The 18,784-nt window shown below is 36.1% G+C and overlaps 1 protein-coding gene across 1 annotated transcript; it reads right to left on the reverse strand.

Annotated features, from left to right (window-relative positions):
• Positions 1-3,981: 3,981 nt before the first annotated feature.
• LOC107470273 (4-hydroxybenzoate polyprenyltransferase, mitochondrial-like) lies at positions 3,982-10,210 on the reverse strand. The gene is made up of 6 exons (XM_021134210.2): positions 10,093-10,210; positions 9,902-9,971; positions 9,649-9,798; positions 9,286-9,421; positions 9,071-9,167; positions 3,982-4,205 (listed from the first exon to the last, which is right to left on the reverse strand). Exons 2-6 carry the CDS (start codon positions 9,920-9,922, stop codon positions 4,136-4,138), a joined length of 474 nt encoding a protein of 157 aa, XP_020989869.1. The 5' UTR covers positions 9,923-9,971; positions 10,093-10,210; the 3' UTR covers positions 3,982-4,135.
• Between the last annotated feature and the right edge of the window lie 8,574 nt (positions 10,211-18,784).

Consider the following 18,784-nt stretch of genomic DNA (forward strand, 5'->3'; position numbering starts at 1 on the left):
TATATGAATTGTTTGAGATTGCCTATTTGACTGCATATTACTTGCTAATTGTCTAAATGCCTTACTTGTTCCTAATTGTATATTTCTTGCTTGATATAACTGTGTTTGCTACTTTATACTCCTGCTGGTGGTTGGGAGGTCTGAAGGAATTGGAAAGGGAAGTGTTAGTTAGACGGAAGAATCCTTAGTCAGATGCCCTTTATGGTTTAGCTTGTTTATAAGCTTTGATATTATCTGGAGGAAGTTCTAGGATTGCCTTTGGCTTTCCTCCATTATTATGTATTATATATGTGGAAGCTGTTACCATGCTGGGGACCTCTGGTTCTCACCCATGCGGATTTTGTGGTTTTCATATGCAGGACGTGAGGCTTCTCGCTGAAGCATGCTGGAGACTTCTGGATTAGCGAAGATCCTTTGTTCTCGGAACTCTGTTTTGATTTTATAATTTCTCTTCGATACTTTCCTCGCAGCCGGATCTTGAGTCTTGATATTCCTGTTTTTGACACTCCTTTGTATATATATAGTTCTCGCGTTGGTTTTCCTTGTTCGCTACGTTATCGATCGGAGTGTTGCGCTTTCGAGTTGCGGTTTTTGTTTACCCCTTTTTCTACAAAGGCTCCTAGTTATAATCAATCATTCATACTACTATACGTACTAAATTTTATTTTAGAGGTCGTAATACCTTGCCATCTTTGAATTATGACTTAAGCATAAGACTCTGTATGGTAGGGTGTTACACTAGGCATCAAAAACTATGATGTGCACCAAATTTTTGTGTTGTATGTATTTTGTTAGTTGGGTGTCAATATTTTTGACATATAGTCCTTAAAAAATTATTGTGCCGCACATCAAAATTTATGAATTGTACGTATTTTTGTTGGTTGGGTGTCAATGTTATGGACATACAATCTTTTAAAAAGTTGTGCTGTGTTCCAACATTTTAGTGCTATGCATCAAAATTTATGTGCACTAAACCTCTAACTTTTTTAACATATATAAGAAATTAAAAGAAAAAGATAAAGACAACAATAATGACAACGATGTTGTTGAAGAAGATCAAGAGAAGGATAAGAACAAGAATAAGAAAAGAAGAAGATAACAATGACAATATTGTTGAAGAAGAAGCGTGCAGAAGAGGAAGCATAATGACGAAGAAGTGATGACGACGTCATTGAAAAAAGAAGCACGCATATTTGACTTAGTTGAAATTTGGCCAATAAAACACTTCACAATGATGACACAACATTGTTTTGAGAGCATGTTTATATACCGAAACAATAAAACTAGATATTACAATTCAAAACTCAAACTCAACAAAAGCTACTATTTTTTTTACTTTTGAATTATAAAAAATTATATTACATGTGCTTGATACCATTTTTAAAAAACGCATTTAACTTCTCAAAATGTTAACTGAGAGCTTTTGAAGAAGTAGAAAAATATGATTTCTTCTTTAGAAATTATTTTATCATTCCCATCAAAATAAAAGAGACCATTATGCTACCTTCATTCTTGACTGTGAAAAATATTTACTGTTTCTACTGAAAATATTGACCATGTTTCATTTGCTAGAAGTATTGCCTTGCACCACCATTTTTATGCAATGTTTCATCTCTTAAAATTACTAACTCTCCAACACTATTTATGTTCCTTCTAGGAATTTTTTTTTATCATTCTACCATTCTAATTTTATTTTTAAATTTGTATATAACATTGTGTATGGTATAAAATGTCACTGGTTAAGTTATGTAAAATCAACATTTAATATTGAAATGTATTTGTTATCATCGTTCTCTATGTAAAAAAAAATTATATTTTTTGAGTCATTTATCCAAACGCTGCAATTTTAAAATAAGTATTTCTATAACTAAAAATCCAAATACAAAATAACTTATTTATAAGCTGCTATTAATAAGAATTCTTATATTTAAAACTCCTTTTTTAAAAAAGTTTATTTAAAAATTTTTCCCAAACTGGGCCCAAGAAGAGGATGTTGTTTATATCAACTTTTCTCTCATCATGGTTGCATCACTTTTATCTACTCTTTGGCTGATATATCATGTAAAACTTGCAAATTTTCCTAATAATATCACGATTCCTTACAAGTAGAAAAGTTGCTACAACTATTTTTGTTATAACACACTTCAGAATACAATTTAGCAATCATCTCTTACATTTTCTGTTTGAACATAAGTCCCATGTTTAAGTAGCAATAAATCAGAGCTATACAACCATAACCAAGAGCCCTTTAATCTGGAAATTTAGAATTGATTTCCATGAATACATCACTTGCATCATGAATGGCAAGTATTATGGAACCAACTCGGAAGAAATTACTAGCATAATCATAAGTTATTAACATCTATATTTTGATTATCTAACACTCAAACCAACAAAACTTAATTTATGTTAGCATAAAAATTAACAAGCTTTAACAAAAATTAACAAGATTTAACTAAGATTAACAAAATTTTCAACACAATTTTAACAAAGCCATCACAAAATGATAGACTTCCACTGTAGATGGTGGTGCAAGTCCTGTACTGTGAGCAACTACAGTTGAAGAATGCAGTGTCAGGGAGTTCAAGAGATGGCCTACTGTCACAGAGAATAAGCAGTGGCATTCCAAGTACTGCCATGTCCCCAAGAGATAACTACGCTTCTCTGCAAGGAGAGAACCGGGAGCTGAAGCTGGAGATTTTGAGAATGAGGATGAGGCTAAATGAGTTAGAAAAGGAGCAGATGTTCATGAAACAAGGCATGATTGATAAAGGAGGAAATGGAATAACATTCTTGACCTCCCTCTCCAAAGGTGGTGGAAAGCACCAAAAATCGAGTAGGAAGTATAGGGGTTCAGAGGGAAAAACTGGTAGGAGTAGGAAATATTTTGCATAGATATTCTTCTTCTGCATAGTTGGCCTTTTACAGCAACATGTGTTCGAACCTTTCAGTTCAGGCGATAACAAAGTGTGAATAAGTTGGTCACAAATTTTTCTCTGCCTTTCATAATCAGTCTTGGTAGTTGAACTTGAATGTCCCAACATTTTCTCTTCTCCGCTTCCTTCTCACTAATAGTGTGTTTGTGAGTTGAGATTTTGAAGAGAAAGAGAGGATAGAGGAACTTGATATAACTCCATTCTATCCTTCAAACCATTTCCTTCCCTTCCTTTCCCTCAACAGACAACCACACCTGAAGAGTATGTTTAGTTGTAAGTAAAAATGGGGTGAAATTTTCAAGGATGAAGTCCATGTGCAATTTCACATATCAAATTCATCCATGAAAATTTTTACTCCAGTTTTACCTGCAATCAAATATATCTTAAGTATGATTTCAGCTACTAAACTAGTGTCCTACAAAGATAAATCACCGAGAGGAAGCTTCGTAATCCACCAAATTAAAAATGCAAGATGCTTAGAATGATCTGATCTTAGATCATAGACTTACTCCTTAGATTAGAGGAAACAACAATGCATCATGTACAGTCAAATATTCAACATTGGCACACCGTTGGTTTAAGATTTCAAACTATTAAAATTGCAACATGAATATCAAGAAACCATGTACCTTCTAATGGCATTCAACCTTGTCTCTCGTCTGTTGAATTTTTGGTTTTTCGATGACTAATTTTTCCTTCATGAAAAATGCCCTGCTAACACAATAATAATAATAAGTAGAAGTTATTTACCTTGTAACGATAAGGTAATCAAGTACCTCAACTAGTTAACCATTGATCAACTGTCATTAAGCATTTCCCTTCGAGTCCAATATAAGTGTTAGCTATTCCAATTCAACCATTTCCCAACATTCAGTCGCAAAAAAAAAAATCCTAACATTACTTGGTTAACATTGGATTTGTTGAAAAGTAATGATGATAGTGTATTGGAGGAAAGCTACTCCATTCCTTGGGCACACTCCAGATAGTTTTTCAGAATCACAACACTTGGTTCAAAAGAAATAATAAAACGAATATTAACTTTTTCTTGGAGGCAAAAATTGTTATATGTGGTAAGGAAGTAAAAGCATACAGTATCCTAAGGCGATGACTGATGACTCATGACAATTGGTAAAACTCATGCAAATTTGATAAGTTATTACAAGATAAAAGAATAAACTACTCAACCAGACAAATTACCCCTATGATACAAGTTTTCCAGCTAGGATTCCACCAAATATGATAGCTCCAAACCACTTGTTTGAATTAAATCTGGATGCAAGCAAAAGGTACAAAAGTCAGTTCATTGAGTTCAACATTGAGAGGTTAGAAGTGTAGAACTAAACATTTTATGGTAAACTAATGAACATGTGGATGCATCATAAGTTTCTGAAACCATCAATATAACATTGGAAGAGTAATCAATAAAGAAATTGAACAATCACTGAATTTTGGGGGATTTCTATCTGTTGAGGTCCGAGGACATATAAATATATCATCAAGTGCTTGCAGTAAAGCCATATGAAAGTGAAAATGAAATTTAATACATGGATTTATGCAACAATCCCTTTTGTAATACCCGGTCTAACCGAAATTAATTAAATAACAAGTTAAGTAGGAGCGAATATCGGTGGAAGATTTGACAATTGGAATTTGATGATTTAAATATGATATTTGGATTCAGTGAATTTTTCCGAGTCGGAAAACATAGTTTTCTACGTAAGAGCGCACAGTGGAATTTTGATCGGCAGTACCGGCTGAGACCTGTCTGGTACTACAACTGAGAAAATTGATTATGAGTAAATAAGATTAAGAAATGAGGAATTATAATTAGGGGAGGTAGAAATATTTGAAGTGTGATTTAGAGCGCTAATCTTAAAGGTTTTTGTCCAAAATTGGGCCAACAGACAAAAATAAGTGAACTGAGCCTAAGTGGGCCCAAGACCCAACATATATAAACATTAGTTATGAGCATTTCAGCTCATTTTGCCCTAAAGAATGAGTGTTGGGCGCTGAATTGAGAAGAGAGAAAACCTAACTCTCTTTGATCTTCAAACCACCATAACTTGAGCTACGGAGCTCCGATTGACGAGCCGTTTGCGGCCACGCGTCGCCCTTCTCATCCTCTACAATTCTATCTAAGTTTTGTGGTGATTATTCCATTCATCTCTGCCCAGTTTTCGAAATTCCCCACTGTTACACGTTTTTGGGAAGTTAGTGTTGAAATCTTGTGATTTTGGGTGTTTAGGGATACTCCAACATGGATTCTAAGTGGGTTCTATCCCTACTTCATATGGGCTAAAGTAAGAAGTGCTCAAACCCTTGTGATTTATCATCTTTATGAGCCCTAGGTTGATGTATGAATGTGATATTGGTTATGTTAGTGCATTTGATGGTTTTGGTACACAATTGGGAGATTGGTGTTGCTTGAGGAGCTTTGGTGAGGCTTAGGGCTAAGGTTGGTGGAGACTTCCAAAGAAGAGGCTCAATTGATTTGGCTACAAGAGGTACAGTTTAAGTTTCATTTAAGTACCGTGTGGTGTGATGAGAATTCCTAGGCTAGATGCCCCTAGGATTAAGTTTGGATTGTGTAAATGGTTGGTGCTAATATGCATAGTTGGTATGTAATGTGAATTAATGATTGGGTTGAGAATTGTGTGGCCTTGTATGCTTGTTGTATTGAAAATTTGATGTTTTGGGTAATGAGTATTGATTTGTGATTTATGCATTTAAATTGTGAAATTGGGCCGGAGGCCGTAAATTTTGGGCCGGAGGCCGGAAAGAGGTAAGGAAGGTAAGTTGATGTATGCATTGTATGATGACACAAGTGATTGGATGAATTTCAGATAATGAATATATGAATGATTGGGTTGGTTAATATTGAGGTTTGAGGAGTTGAAGTGTGAAAATTGGTAATTTTGGGTGAAATTGTATAGATGAAGTATGTTGGATTTTGGTTGAGATATATTATGTGGTCATGTATGTGAGTATGATTATTGATGCCTTGATGGTATGATAAAGCATGAGAGATGTGTATGTTGTGATATATGCTTGAGGAATGATTAAGGTTGATTTGGGGGTGAAACCACGTGATAGTGAGTATGATATTGGTTATGTATAATGAAGGTTGATTGGAAATAGTATTGTTGGAAATTGGGATGAGGAAGGATGTATGACATGTTGATATGTTTGTAATTTAGCCATTTGTTTGAAATGGGTAAAAATGGTTATATGGCGGTTTTGTGAATAGTGGTAAAGTGTTAATGTATGAGTTGAGGAAGCTTGATGTAATGTTGATTTTGGTATATTTTGATTGATTTCAAAAAGGATTGAAACTAGCATGTTTTGGTTGATTTTAAAAAGGGTTGAAAATGGCTTGTTTTGAAAATGGCACTTTGTGGTTTTGTATGAAAAACATGGTTTTTGGGCATACTTTGATGGGACATAACTTGGACTCTGGATCTCCGTTTTGTGCCAAACTTGTTTAGAAATAAAATTGGATCCGGGATGTCCATGCCGTTCGAAGAACGGGTGAAAAACGATTTAAAATGAGAAAGTTATGACCGTTGGAAGATTGGGGGTTGAATTTGTGAATTCTGCAGCTTTTAACTTAGAAAAATTTTAGCAGAATGACCCTCCACGCGTAGGCGCACTTGGCGCGTACGCGCCGTTTTTCAAGAAGGCACCATCCACGCGTACGCGTGGTGTGCGCCGATGTGCTGCACCCAATGCCCAGCCATTTTCCCGAGAGTTGTGCCAGTTTTGTGCCTGGGGCACAAATGCACCCACGCGTACGCGTGGCTGACGCGTGCGCGTCGTCTGGCTGTGTTTCAATCCGCGTGTCCGCGTGTATGACGCATACGCGTCGATGAGCTTTGTGGCCATCCACGCGTGCGCGTGGAGTACGCGTACGCGTGGCCCTGTTTTCATCCCAAAGTTGATTTTTGAGTTTTAAAAACTAAATCTCATACTTCTAAGCCTCCGATCTCACCCCTCACGTATTAAATCATTATGATATGGCTATCAATGAGAAAAGAGTTAGGGGATGTGGTAACTTGCGAGTGAAGCAAGGGAAAAAGTTATGATCAATGATGATCAACGATGATTATACGAGATATGGAGGATGATGGTGGAAGTACTGTGTATGCCATGAGCCGAAGGGCTATATTTATTGATAAATGGCTGGTTCTTGATTGAATCATGAGTCGGATGGCTGAGTTATTACCGGAGTATGGCAAAGCCATTATTGATTATGGCTGAGTATAAATGCATATATGATTAATGAATGAATGTGTTAAATGGATAATAATGGAAGATGTTGAAATGTGATGTGTAACCCCGGGTAGTAGGCAGTGGCATTGTCCACTTGCTCCGGGTATGAGATGGAAAAGGATGTTTATGATAAATGAGTTTAATTATGGAGTTTTGAATGAATATATTTGTGATACCTGGGTAGTAGTAAGGGTTGTGGTTCGTCCCACTTGCTCCAGGTTAATGTTTGAGATTTGATAACAATGAGGATTTATAATATGAATAGAGATTGAATGAGTATATGTTTGAGATACCTGGGCAGTAGCAAGGGTTGTGGTTCGTCCCGCTTGCTCCAGGTTAATGCTTAAGATACCTGGGCAGTAGCAAGGGTTGTGGTTCGTCCCACTTGCTGCAGGTCAGAGATTGTGACGCCTGGATAGTAGCGGCAATAGTGGTGAATCCACTCGCTCCAGGTTGAGCTTTTAAACACCCGCCTGGGTAGTAGCCGCAGTAGTGGTTGTTCCACTGGCTCTAGGTTGAGCGGGTAGTAGCAAAGGGGTTGTAGCTCAAACCTACTTGCTCCGCAAGGGGTGTTTCTGTCCAATGGTTAGCTACCAGGACATGTCGGGTTGGCTATATAACCGACAGATGATATCATCAGCCATAGGGCAGGCATACATCATTTGCATATGTTTGAATTTGTTTGGGTTTGCCTATTTGTTTTGGATTTCTATATCATATTGCTATGTTACCTGATTATATGCTACTTGTTCTACTTGTACCTTATTTGTGTATTAATTGTCTGTATTGCTTGTGTTTGTACAACTGAGAGATCCCTCATGTTGGTGTCGGTGGATGTTGAGGGCTGTTCTTGATGAGATGAATTGATAATGCGATTGCATGATGATGATGATTTTTTGAATGAGATAATTTGAGCCCCCTGGGTAGACGCAGTGATGTGATTTCACTAGCTCCAGGCGAGGGTACGATGTATTGATATAGAGTTGCTGAGGCAGAACAATTGGTGATGGTTTTGCTTATGATTCTGAGTCTGATTCGTGGAAGAATCAGCGAGTTGGGAAACATGTGTAACATGCACTAGATTTAGTATCCCCTTACGACAGATGCCTATTTATGGATTAGTGAGAATCTAGGCTGGATACTTGGTGAAAAGGAGTTCAGGATGCTTAGTGAGTTTTTATTGCAGTGCATAGTATTTATTTGGCACTTTTACCGTACTGGGAACCCATGGGCCTGGGGTTCTCATTCCGTATATATCTCTTGTTTTTCAGATACAGGTCTTATTTTTCAGATACAGGTCCAGGTGCTCAAAATTGAGCTGTGGTTCGTCTGAGAGACGGCGAATATCTTTATTTTCTCTACTTTGTGTTTTTCTTAGAATCTCTCCATCCTTGTTTTGAAAAGATTATATTATGTATTGAACTCTTTTGAACTTGCCTATAGAGGCTCTTGTGTTTCCTTTGGGAGAGATTAGGATATACTGTTGTCAACTACTTTCATACTGTACCCTAGCCGGCCTAAATTTCGCGGGTCGCGACTAGTGGCTATTTACTTATGTTATATATATCTATCTGTTATCTATCTCTTAATCTCCTTTATGCCTTGTCCGTATATCGCTTTCGCCTTCACAGTTTAACTTTTCGTTGTCGAAACGTGAGTGTTACGTCTTCGCGATTTTATTTCCACTCTTTTCAGGCTTCTCGATTAATACTCCTTTCGAAATTACCTATATTTATATATTAAAAATCCACCTGAGAGTCGTACCACCGTAATATCATTGACTTATGACTCGAGCATAAGGATTTGAATATTAGGGTGTTACACCTTTTCTGGGTGAACTTTAAACAAAAACTTCCAAAACATACTTGCAATTGCAATCAGCACGTGATGAGAGATCAACTGTCCATATTTGCCAGCCTAGTTGTCCAGATGCAGCTGCCAGAAATGCATAATATGGCCAGCCTGCCCCACAAATATTAATCAGAAGGTTGAACAAGAAAACAACCAATGAAATCCAAATATAGTTCTAAAAACTCGAAACAGAGAGAACATAAAATGGGTCATAACTCATAAGACATACCTATTTCAGCATTATAGCCACTGAGGGCAAGACCACTAAGGCATGCAATCCCAAACCCAGTAATCCACTCCTTTGTAGAATCACCAAAGTGCAAAGCAGTTGACTTAACTCCCACTTTCAGTTCATCTTCTTTATCCTGAATGCAAGGTTATAAATATACGCATAGACCAAGAACTTTGATTACAATGCTTTAATTATATAATTTGTATTGGAAGGTAGCAAGTAGTTTATCATTGTATGGTTTGTTTCATAACACACTAAACTATTGGAGTCAAGATAATCACCCCACACCGGGATATATCATGCAACAATTAAATAGCAGGACAGAGGAGAAAAACCTTCAGGAAGTAATGTTGATTTTACCTGGTGAGCATAGATTGTATCATAAACAAGTGTCCAAAAAACTCCAGAGGCATAAAGAGGCAGCACTATTCTTGGATCTAGACTTCCTCTAATTGCTGCCCATCCTAACAAAGCACCCCAATTAAAGGTCAACCCGAGATAGGCTTGGGGCTAACCAAAAATTTACGAGTGCCATAAAAAGCATAATAAGATTGTATGTCAAAGATAACAATAAAATATTTCAGAAGAGACTAAAATTGAGGAAATTCATTACCCAAAATGTAAACCTCTTCATGAGGGGATAAGAAAAGACAAGCAACAAGGATGAGGCACCCAGAACACGGCTGCAAAAAGATCACAAATCACAACATTCAACATTTTGGCAATACTCAAATTTTCACACTTGACGTAGTCATGTAGATGTAATAATGATCACAGGCTCAGCGATTCAAAGTTAACACTGACCTATAATAATTCAGTTACAGAAGAATCCCAAGACCCAAAGTTAACTGAATACCAAGAAAACAAAGTCCCTGAAATGGTGTCAAAAGACCACTTGCCATAGGCCTTGACTTTGTTCATTCTACCTGCATCATACAATTATGTATAGTATCATTCAGAATATTGAATCTACTATCAACTATGTTGAACCCAAAAAAGTAAAAAATGCTTAATGGGTTCTGAAAAATGCCCCAAGGTAGGTATGAAAATCAAATAAAATCTCATGTTCAATACATTAAAACAAAATAAGAAATGTGATGTCATAGGAATAAAATCAAAGGGATGTTTCATGCAAGTAAATTGATAGATTTATATTTTGAATCATATTAGAAATAGGGCAGAGAGGGTGAAAATGAACCAGAAAAAGTAAAAAGAAAAATCTTCAAATGCAAAAGACAGGAACTTACAGGCCATGTGAAGTACCAAGGCACTAGACTTGGCATGACTAAGCTTTCAGATTATTGTTTTTAACTTAAATCAAATGTATAATAAAAGTTAAACATTTGCAAATGTTTTGTCCTAAATAACATAGAAAATCTAGGGAAATTTTATCCAAAGACATATGAATGTTTATTTGTATGATATTCCACAACTAGCAAAGCCTATAGAGTTTATCATCAAGATGCTAGAATTATAGAGGAGTCCATACACGTTATTTTTTGTGACACTAACTTGGTTCAAAGTATCTTAGAAGACTGTGATGCAGGAAATCAAGTTCAGGGCAAAGAAGGAGAATTCCAGAATCAAGAGAAAGAAATTTCTGGGCCATCTGAATCTGATAAAACTCCTGCAGGAGATTCTGTAGGAGACAATTCTATTTTATCTCATGAATCTGGCAAAATTTCTGACAATACAAATTCTTTGGATCCTACTGTGACCGAATCTGCTACTAAGTCAACAAGACCCCCTGAGTGGAAATTTTTAAAGAATTATCCATAGGAATTTGTTATTGGGGATGTCTCTCATAGTGTCAAAATACATTCCTCCACAAGAAAAGCAAATGAAGAAAAAAATTTGGCTTTTCTCTCTCAAGTGGAGCCACAAAACCTCAATGAAGCTCTAAAGGACCCTTCTTGGGTAAAGGCTATGAAGAAAAAGTTTGGTGAATTTGAAAAGAACCAAGTTTGGACATTTGTTCCAAAGCCTAATGGCAAGAAAGTGACCGGCACCAAGTGGATATTTAGGAAAAAATTTGGAGAAGATGGAAGCATTGATAGAAACAAAGCAAGACTAGTGGCGCAAGAATATGATCAAGAGGAAGGGATAGACTTTGATGAATCCTTTGCCCCTGTTGCTCGAATGGAAGCCATAAGGCTACTTCTAGCCTATGCTGCTCATTGTGGTTTCAAATCATATCAAATAGATGTGAAATGTGTATTTCTAAATGGTGTAATAGATAGAAAAGTGTATGTGGCATAGCCACCCAGTTTTGAAAATAAGGAATTTCCTAATCATGTTTTCAAACTCTCAAAATCCCTTTATGGGTTGAGACAAGCTCCTAGGACTTGGTATGAGAGACTCAGCTCTTTTTTTTTTTTGAAAAATAGATTTCAAAGAGGCACCACTGACACTACTCTATTTATCAAAAATTCTAATGATTCTTTCATCTTAGTCCAAATTTATGTTGATGAAATTATTTTTAGATCAGCAAATGAGACCCTTTGTACTGAATTTGGAAAACTCATGATAAGAGAATTTGACATGAGTATGATGGATGAACCTAATTTTTTTCTTTTTTGGGCTTCAAATTAAGTAAACCGAAAATGGTATTTTTATTCATCAAGAAAAGTATGCCAAGGAACTAGTTAAGAAATTTGGTATAGAAAATGCCAAACCCATGGGAACACCCATGCACCCTAACTCAAAATTAGAAAAAGGTAAAACTGAGAAAGATGTTGATGAGACTAGGTATAAAGGAATGATTGGTTCTCTTATGTACTTAACTTTCTCTAGGTCCGATATTGTGTAAAGTGTTGGAATGTGTTCAAGATTCCAATCAAAACCTAAAGAATCACATCTTTCAGCAGTTAAAAGGATCATTAGATATGTTCATGGCACATCCAATTTTGGTTTATTGTATCATTAGATTGATGAGTTTTCTATAGTTGGTTATTGTGATGCAGACTTTGCTGCAGATAAAGTGGATAGAAGGAGTACATCAAACATATGTTGTTTTCTTGGGAAGTCCTTAAACGTTTGGTCAAGTAAAAAGCAGTTTATCCCATGCAGAGGCTAAGTATATAGTGGCTTCTTCATGTTGCTTTCAGCTTATTTGGTTGAAAACCCAATTTGCTGATTATAAATTAAATGTTGAAAATATTTTCCTGTTATGTGACAATATGAGTGCCATAAATATTTCCAAAAATCTGATTTCGCAATCTAGAACTAAACATATTGAGGTGAGATTTCACTCAATAAGAGAACATGTTTAAAAAGAGAATATTAGCATTCAATTTATTAAATCAGAAGATCAATTAGCACATATTTTCAGTAAACCTCTAGCTGAAGACAGATTTTGCAAGCTTAGGACTAATTTAGGGATTTTAAGTCCAGATTTGTTATTTGCGCATTACTGATGTTTTTGTTGAAGTTTTTGTCTCTCAGGTGTGGATGAGAGAATTCTGGGCAAGTGAAGAACCATCTTTCTAAATATCATTTTTTGGTTCATTGGCACGATCTGAATCTTCTGGGCCAACCCTTCAGTTCAGAATTACAATGGTCCAATATGTTTTCTTAAATTCCACCATCTCTGGGCCCAATAAGTGTTACATCATCCATGTTTTATTTTGTGCTTTGTCATTTAGTAAAAAATCTCCTTTTAAATCACCTTTTGTTTATTCTTTAAATATTTAATTTTTTTTTAAATCACATTTTTCATGATGTCAAGTCTTTTCAAGGTCTAGTCATAGGTGATGCAGTTGCATATTTCAAGAAACATCTTTTCTTGGTGCAGTTACCAAACTTCTTTTTTGATAACTCCTTCCTCCACCTCTTCGGTTCCTCCTCACTACCATTAGTGTTTTGTTTCATTCAAAACCTGGGTTCACTCCAATGAGAGAGAAAATCATGATCCAAAAGAGTCCAAGGGCGAAAATCCTAAAACTTCTAAAGAAGCCAAGACCCTCTACTCGCTCCTGAGACCAGACCTTTACACCTTCTCCTTCTCCTCCTACCTCTCCTTCTCGCACGGATCCTATGGCTCGTACGAAAAACTCTTCAAGGTTTTCATCTTCATCCAAGCCAACCGCAACTCCCAGCGCTCCTTCCAAGCCCAACACTTCGAAAGGGAAGCGCCCTACTATAGAAGAACCTGCTCCTGAACCTGCAAGACCCAAACCTAGGTTTGCTCCTTCTCGCCCTCAAAAAGGAAATCCTCGTATTCCTCTCAAATCTGTTAAAGAGCCTTCCATTGATTCTTTTGTACACAAATTATACTTCATGACCTCCCACTCAAACTACAATCCTCATTGTTTTTGATCTGCCATGAACAATGATTTCTATAAAGGTGTTATTGCTCATCGTACCATATGTCCCACTTTTTTTATTGACTTACCAAATCTGAAAAAGAAAGATTTTTTTGTTGAAAATTTTAAATTTTTGGACTGGAACCATACTTTTAAAATTAAAAAACCAGTTTACCCTATTTTATCTGCAAAAATGACTTATCATGAGGACAGTGTTCATTCTTATGTAAAAGGTCATGACATAGTTCTGAATGAAGAAACCATTAGTGAGTCTCTAAAATACACTGATGTTGGAGCAGTTGTCTACACCTCTGGTAAGTGGAATGATAGGCTACACCTCTAGAAAGACACTCTTTGATATAATACCATACAAACCAAGGTATTATAGAAATACACTGATGTTGGAGCAGTTGTCTACATCAATCAAAGAGATGTGTTCACACACATAGGCTAGAGCATCATTGTAAGAGACACTTCATCCTTTCTATAATACCTTGGTTTGTATGGTATTCTCACAAAAACTGAAATTTCTTTTGTATACCTAATGGTAAGATATATGTTTGATTGTATTAGAAGTGAGAAAGATAAAACTCTTCCTTATGATATGTTCTTAACCTGTACTTTTGAATATTTTGGTGTTGATTTGTCATATGAAACATATGAAAATAAACACTCGTATCTAAAAGGAAACGGTTCAGTGAAACAGTAGAAAAAGGGACCAACTCGAACTGAAAGGTGGTTCTTGATGATGATGATGACGACTATGAACCAGAAGAATCTTCTCCACCATCTGCCTCTGGGACTTCAACCTCCACTAGACACAAATAACTTCTATATGGAGTGGTTAAGAATGTGGTGCAGGAATTTGTCTCTCAATCCAACCATCTGATCACCTTAAGCAAAGAGCAGAGAAAACTAGCTGCCAAGCATGAAAACTACCTCAGAAAGTCTAGAGACAGTGTGGCAGTTCTCATGAAGTTCATTGAAAACACTCTTGAGGATGAAAATGCGGCCTCTGACCCTGAAGAACCTGCTGACTCGGAGGGAGATGGTTCGTATGCCTAAGGATGTCTTTTTTAATAATCTCTTTTATGTTGTTTTCCTTTGATAATTGTCTCATGGAACAATTGTATTTTGTGCTTGACTTACTTATTTTGTCTCGGATGACTGTAAACTGACTAATCACTGTTTATGTTGCTTTTAGTTCTCTCATTATCTAGACCGTGCCTTAACTACTTGCTGCAGGTTTAATATTGGTTGTATTTCCTCCCTTGATGACAAAAGGGGGAGTAGTAGTAGTATTAGTATTATGGTGTATGTATGTATTATGGTGTATGTATGTATGTTCTGTTTTGTTGCTCTGTTATATTTTATTCTATTTTGGGCTGAATTCTTGCTGTTTTTATACATTATTGGGCTCTGTTTCATGAAATGTTAAAATTGTTTGAAACTTGCTGCATGCTTCATCCATGGACAACACACTGTATATGGTATATTGTTGTGTTCTCTATGTGAATATGTAAACAGGAAATAAAAGAAGAGCACAAATTCAGGGAGAGCAACTCTTGGAAAGAAAAGGGGGAGCAAGTCAGAAGCATGTAGCATCAGCTAAAGAGAAGTACCTTAACTTTATTAAAATTCAAACCAATTGATCAATGTCACAATTATGTTTGTCATCAAGGGAGAGATTGTTAAGTTAAGAAATTTACTAACTTAATTGAGGATGACAAACATTAATGTATTGGATTAAACACCCAATTAGTTTTGAATGTGTTTGATTAGTGTGGTAGGTTCAAATGATTAGAGCAGCCCAATCTAAATGAAACAAAGAAACAGAAGCTGCTGAAGTATACAAAAGTGCTCAAACTAAGTCCAAAAGAAATAACAAAGAAATCACATGGGCTGAGAGGTAAGTGAAGCAAATCCAGCCCAAGTTGCATCACTTAAGTGGAAGCCTTCCAAAGCCATCTTTCGTAACCTTACTTCGGTCAGAAACATGAAAAAAGAGAGAGAAAGCTTCTTCCTTGTTCATTCACCAGAGAAGAAAGAAAGAGAAAGGTAAATTACAAAAGCAAATGTCTAATCACCCAAATCAAAACAAGCTAAGCTTAGTCAGAAGTTAAAGGCAATTTATTTTCATTTGCATGCAATTTATTTTCTTCACTTCTTTTCCAACTTTCTGCGATACCATTTTGGGGTAAATGGAGAAAGAAATCTCTTATCTATGCTGCTGTAAATCAATGGTCCACAAAGTTACTTGGAGCCAAAGCACATTCTTAATGGTGTGAATTTAGAGCTTACCACTGAACAATAATCCTTTGCTGCTTAGTTGACCTCGGTCAAGCAAGAAAATTAGAATTGAAATCCCTAATTTAGGGGTTGATTGAAGAAAGTGAAGGGATGTATTATCAAAGCTCAAATTCCAAGAAGTTAACCTGGGGAGAAACCCTATCTGCGATCCTGCACAAGGTACAAAAGGAAAAATTTTTTGGATGGCAAGATAAGGAGAGAGAACTAGATTTTTGAGTTTGTTCTGAAGAGCTTCTCTGTAGAGTTTATCAACTTTGGACAGTGTTTTCTAGTAAAAGAAGCATTTCGCCAAGATGAAGAACTTAATCAGAGTCAGCTGAATCCGATTCAACTTATAGCAACAGAGGCTATTTATGCATTAATCTCCTTCATGTTTTAAAATTTGTATCTCATTTTAAATGTATATGTTTCTGTAATTTCTTGAGAGGTAAAAGGCTGAAAGTGAAAATCCAAGAAAAAGCCTATGAGTGACAAAAGGCTAAGTGACACACTTGAGAGAAAAGCCTAGAGTGATTTCAGATTTCTTTAGGTTGTTTCATGTGACTTGTATCTTGTACCTGTGAGGTGCCCCTTTCTAAGTTGCACTAGTACTTAGAGTGAAGAGTTAGGCATTATTAGCATAACCAAGTCAAGTTAGGTAAGAACTTGAGAGAGAAATGATTGAGTGATGATGATTGGATTTTTGACGGTTTATAATTTCACTAATGAAATCTCGTTGTAAAGTATAGTTTCTAAACCAAGCAATAATCCTTTCATACAAAAGATTGTTTGTCACAAGTAACAAACCCCTAAATTTATAAACCGAAGTATTGAACCTCGGGTCGTTCTCCCTAGGAATTACAATAAAGTGTCTTGTTATTGGTTGTGAGTTATTTTGGGGTTTTTGAGATTTTAGACAAGAATTATAAATGGCAAAGAAAATAAACTAACAACTAACAAAGCTCTTAGCAAGATATGAGAACTAGAAGTCCTATCCTAGTTATCCTCCTCAATTGTGATAAATTTCATCAAACACTTGGAAGGCATAAAAGAAAAGCAAAGCAAATTGACAACAAGAATAGAATCTAACAACATTTATTGCAATGAATTAACAAAAACAATTAAAAGAAACACATTCATTATGAATTACCTTTTATTGAATTGGAAGAAAGTAGAAGGAACAATACTAGATCTACAACAAAATATAAGAACAACATAAAGGAAATTACAACAAAAGAATAGAAGAAGATGGATGTAGCAACAAAGAATTGAGAGATAGAAGTGGAAGAAAGCAAAGATTAAAACCTAGATCTAAGAACTAAACCTAATCCTAATCCTAATCCTAGAGAGAAGTGAGAGCTTCTCTCTCTAGAAACTACTTCTAAACTAATCCTAATGAGTGGGAATGAACTCATGTCCCTTTGCTCTTCAATCCTTGGCTTTAAATAGCATCTTTGGTGCCAAAGTTGGTTGGGATTGGGCCACACAACCCTTGAGAATTCGTTGGCCACGTTTTTATTAAAAAATCATAAACCAACACTGACGCGTACGCGCACATCTCGCATACGCGTCCATGGGGTAATTCGCAAGGTGCGCGCTTGCGCCAGGTGGGCGCAAGCGCCAGGTGCGCGCACGCGTCCATGGGCGAGTTCAACTTCTTTGACTTTTCATGATTTCTCCACTTTACATGCTTTCCTCTTCACTCCTTTGATCCATTCCTAGCCTTTTCAATCTGAAATCACTAACAAACATATCAAGGCATCTAGTGGAATCAAAGGTGAATTGAATTTAGCTACTTTAAGGTCTAGAAAGCATGTTTTCACATCTAAGTACAAATAAGGAGACAATCACAAAACCATGCTAATTCATTGAATAAATGAGGGTAAAAGGTATTAAAATCTCTTAAAATCAATACAAGATAAACCGTCAAAACGGGGTTTATCAAGTGAATCCTAAGAAATTGGTGTATGTAATACTTTAACTATAGTGGAAATTCCACCACTGTTGTGGTGGAGACTAGATATAGGTTGCATTGCACAAGGAAATTGAACCAAGATACATGCTTGTGTCATCTTTCTTATCTTTCTCTAAGTTCTATTTTCTGATATTTGTGAGACAAAATGAAATTGTCTCATAAAATTTTCACTGCACAGTTCAAATAGATTTTAAGTGAAAGTTTGATGTTAAAGGCTTAATTCATTAAAGCAAAAGAAGGCCATAGATTCAACCCCACTTCTCTAAGCCTTCTACATCCTTCATGAACATTAGTAGAAAATTCCTCAATTTGAACAAACTTACCTAGGTTTCATACGTAACTGTTTTATCCCTTTTTAACCAAAGCTCTTGGAATTAATTATCGTAAATAGTAAACTCATAAAGAGAACAAGATGAGTAAATCGTGAATAAAGGAAGCTGATTATATTCACTTTAGTTTTGTCATACAAAATTTGTTTTGGTTTTATCATGCATATTGATGAGCGGATAATTTATACGCTTTTTGGCATTGTTTTTAGTATGTTTTTAGTATATTTTAGTTAGTTTTTAGTATAATTTTATTAGTTTTTAGTTAAAATTCACTTTTCTAGACTTTACTATGAGTTTGTGTGTTTTTCTGTGATTTCAGGTATTTTCTGGCTGAAATTGAGGGTCCTGAACAAAAATCTGATTCAGAGGCTGAAAAGGACTGCAGATGCTGTTGGATTCTGACCTCCCTGCACTCGAAGTGGATTTTCTGGAGCTACAGAAGCCCAATTGGCGCGCTCTCAACGGCGTTGGAAAGTAGACATCCTGGGCTTTCCAGCAATGTATAATAGTCCATACTTTTCCCGAGATTTGATGGCCCAAACCGGCGTTGTAAATCAGCTTCAGAATTCCCAGCGTTTAACGCTGGAACTGGCATAAAA

Source organism: Arachis duranensis, chromosome 10, assembly GCF_000817695.3.
Source record: "Arachis duranensis cultivar V14167 chromosome 10, aradu.V14167.gnm2.J7QH, whole genome shotgun sequence".
In the NCBI taxonomy this organism is placed as follows: domain Eukaryota; kingdom Viridiplantae; phylum Streptophyta; class Magnoliopsida; order Fabales; family Fabaceae; genus Arachis; species Arachis duranensis.

What these genes read in the sequence shown, in the direction of transcription:
- LOC107470273 (XM_021134210.2), bottom strand. Translation starts at nt 9,922, where the DNA reads ATGAAGAGGTTTACATTTTGG. An exon ending in TGAAGAGGTTTACATTTTGG is followed by an intron (nt 9,799 to 9,901) that starts GTAATGAATTTC and finishes ATTTTTGGTTAG; the next exon opens with CCCCAAGCCTATCTCGGGTT. An exon ending in ATACAATCTATGCTCACCAG is followed by an intron (nt 9,422 to 9,648) that starts GTAAAATCAACA and finishes CCTTGCATTCAG; the next exon opens with GATAAAGAAGATGAACTGAA.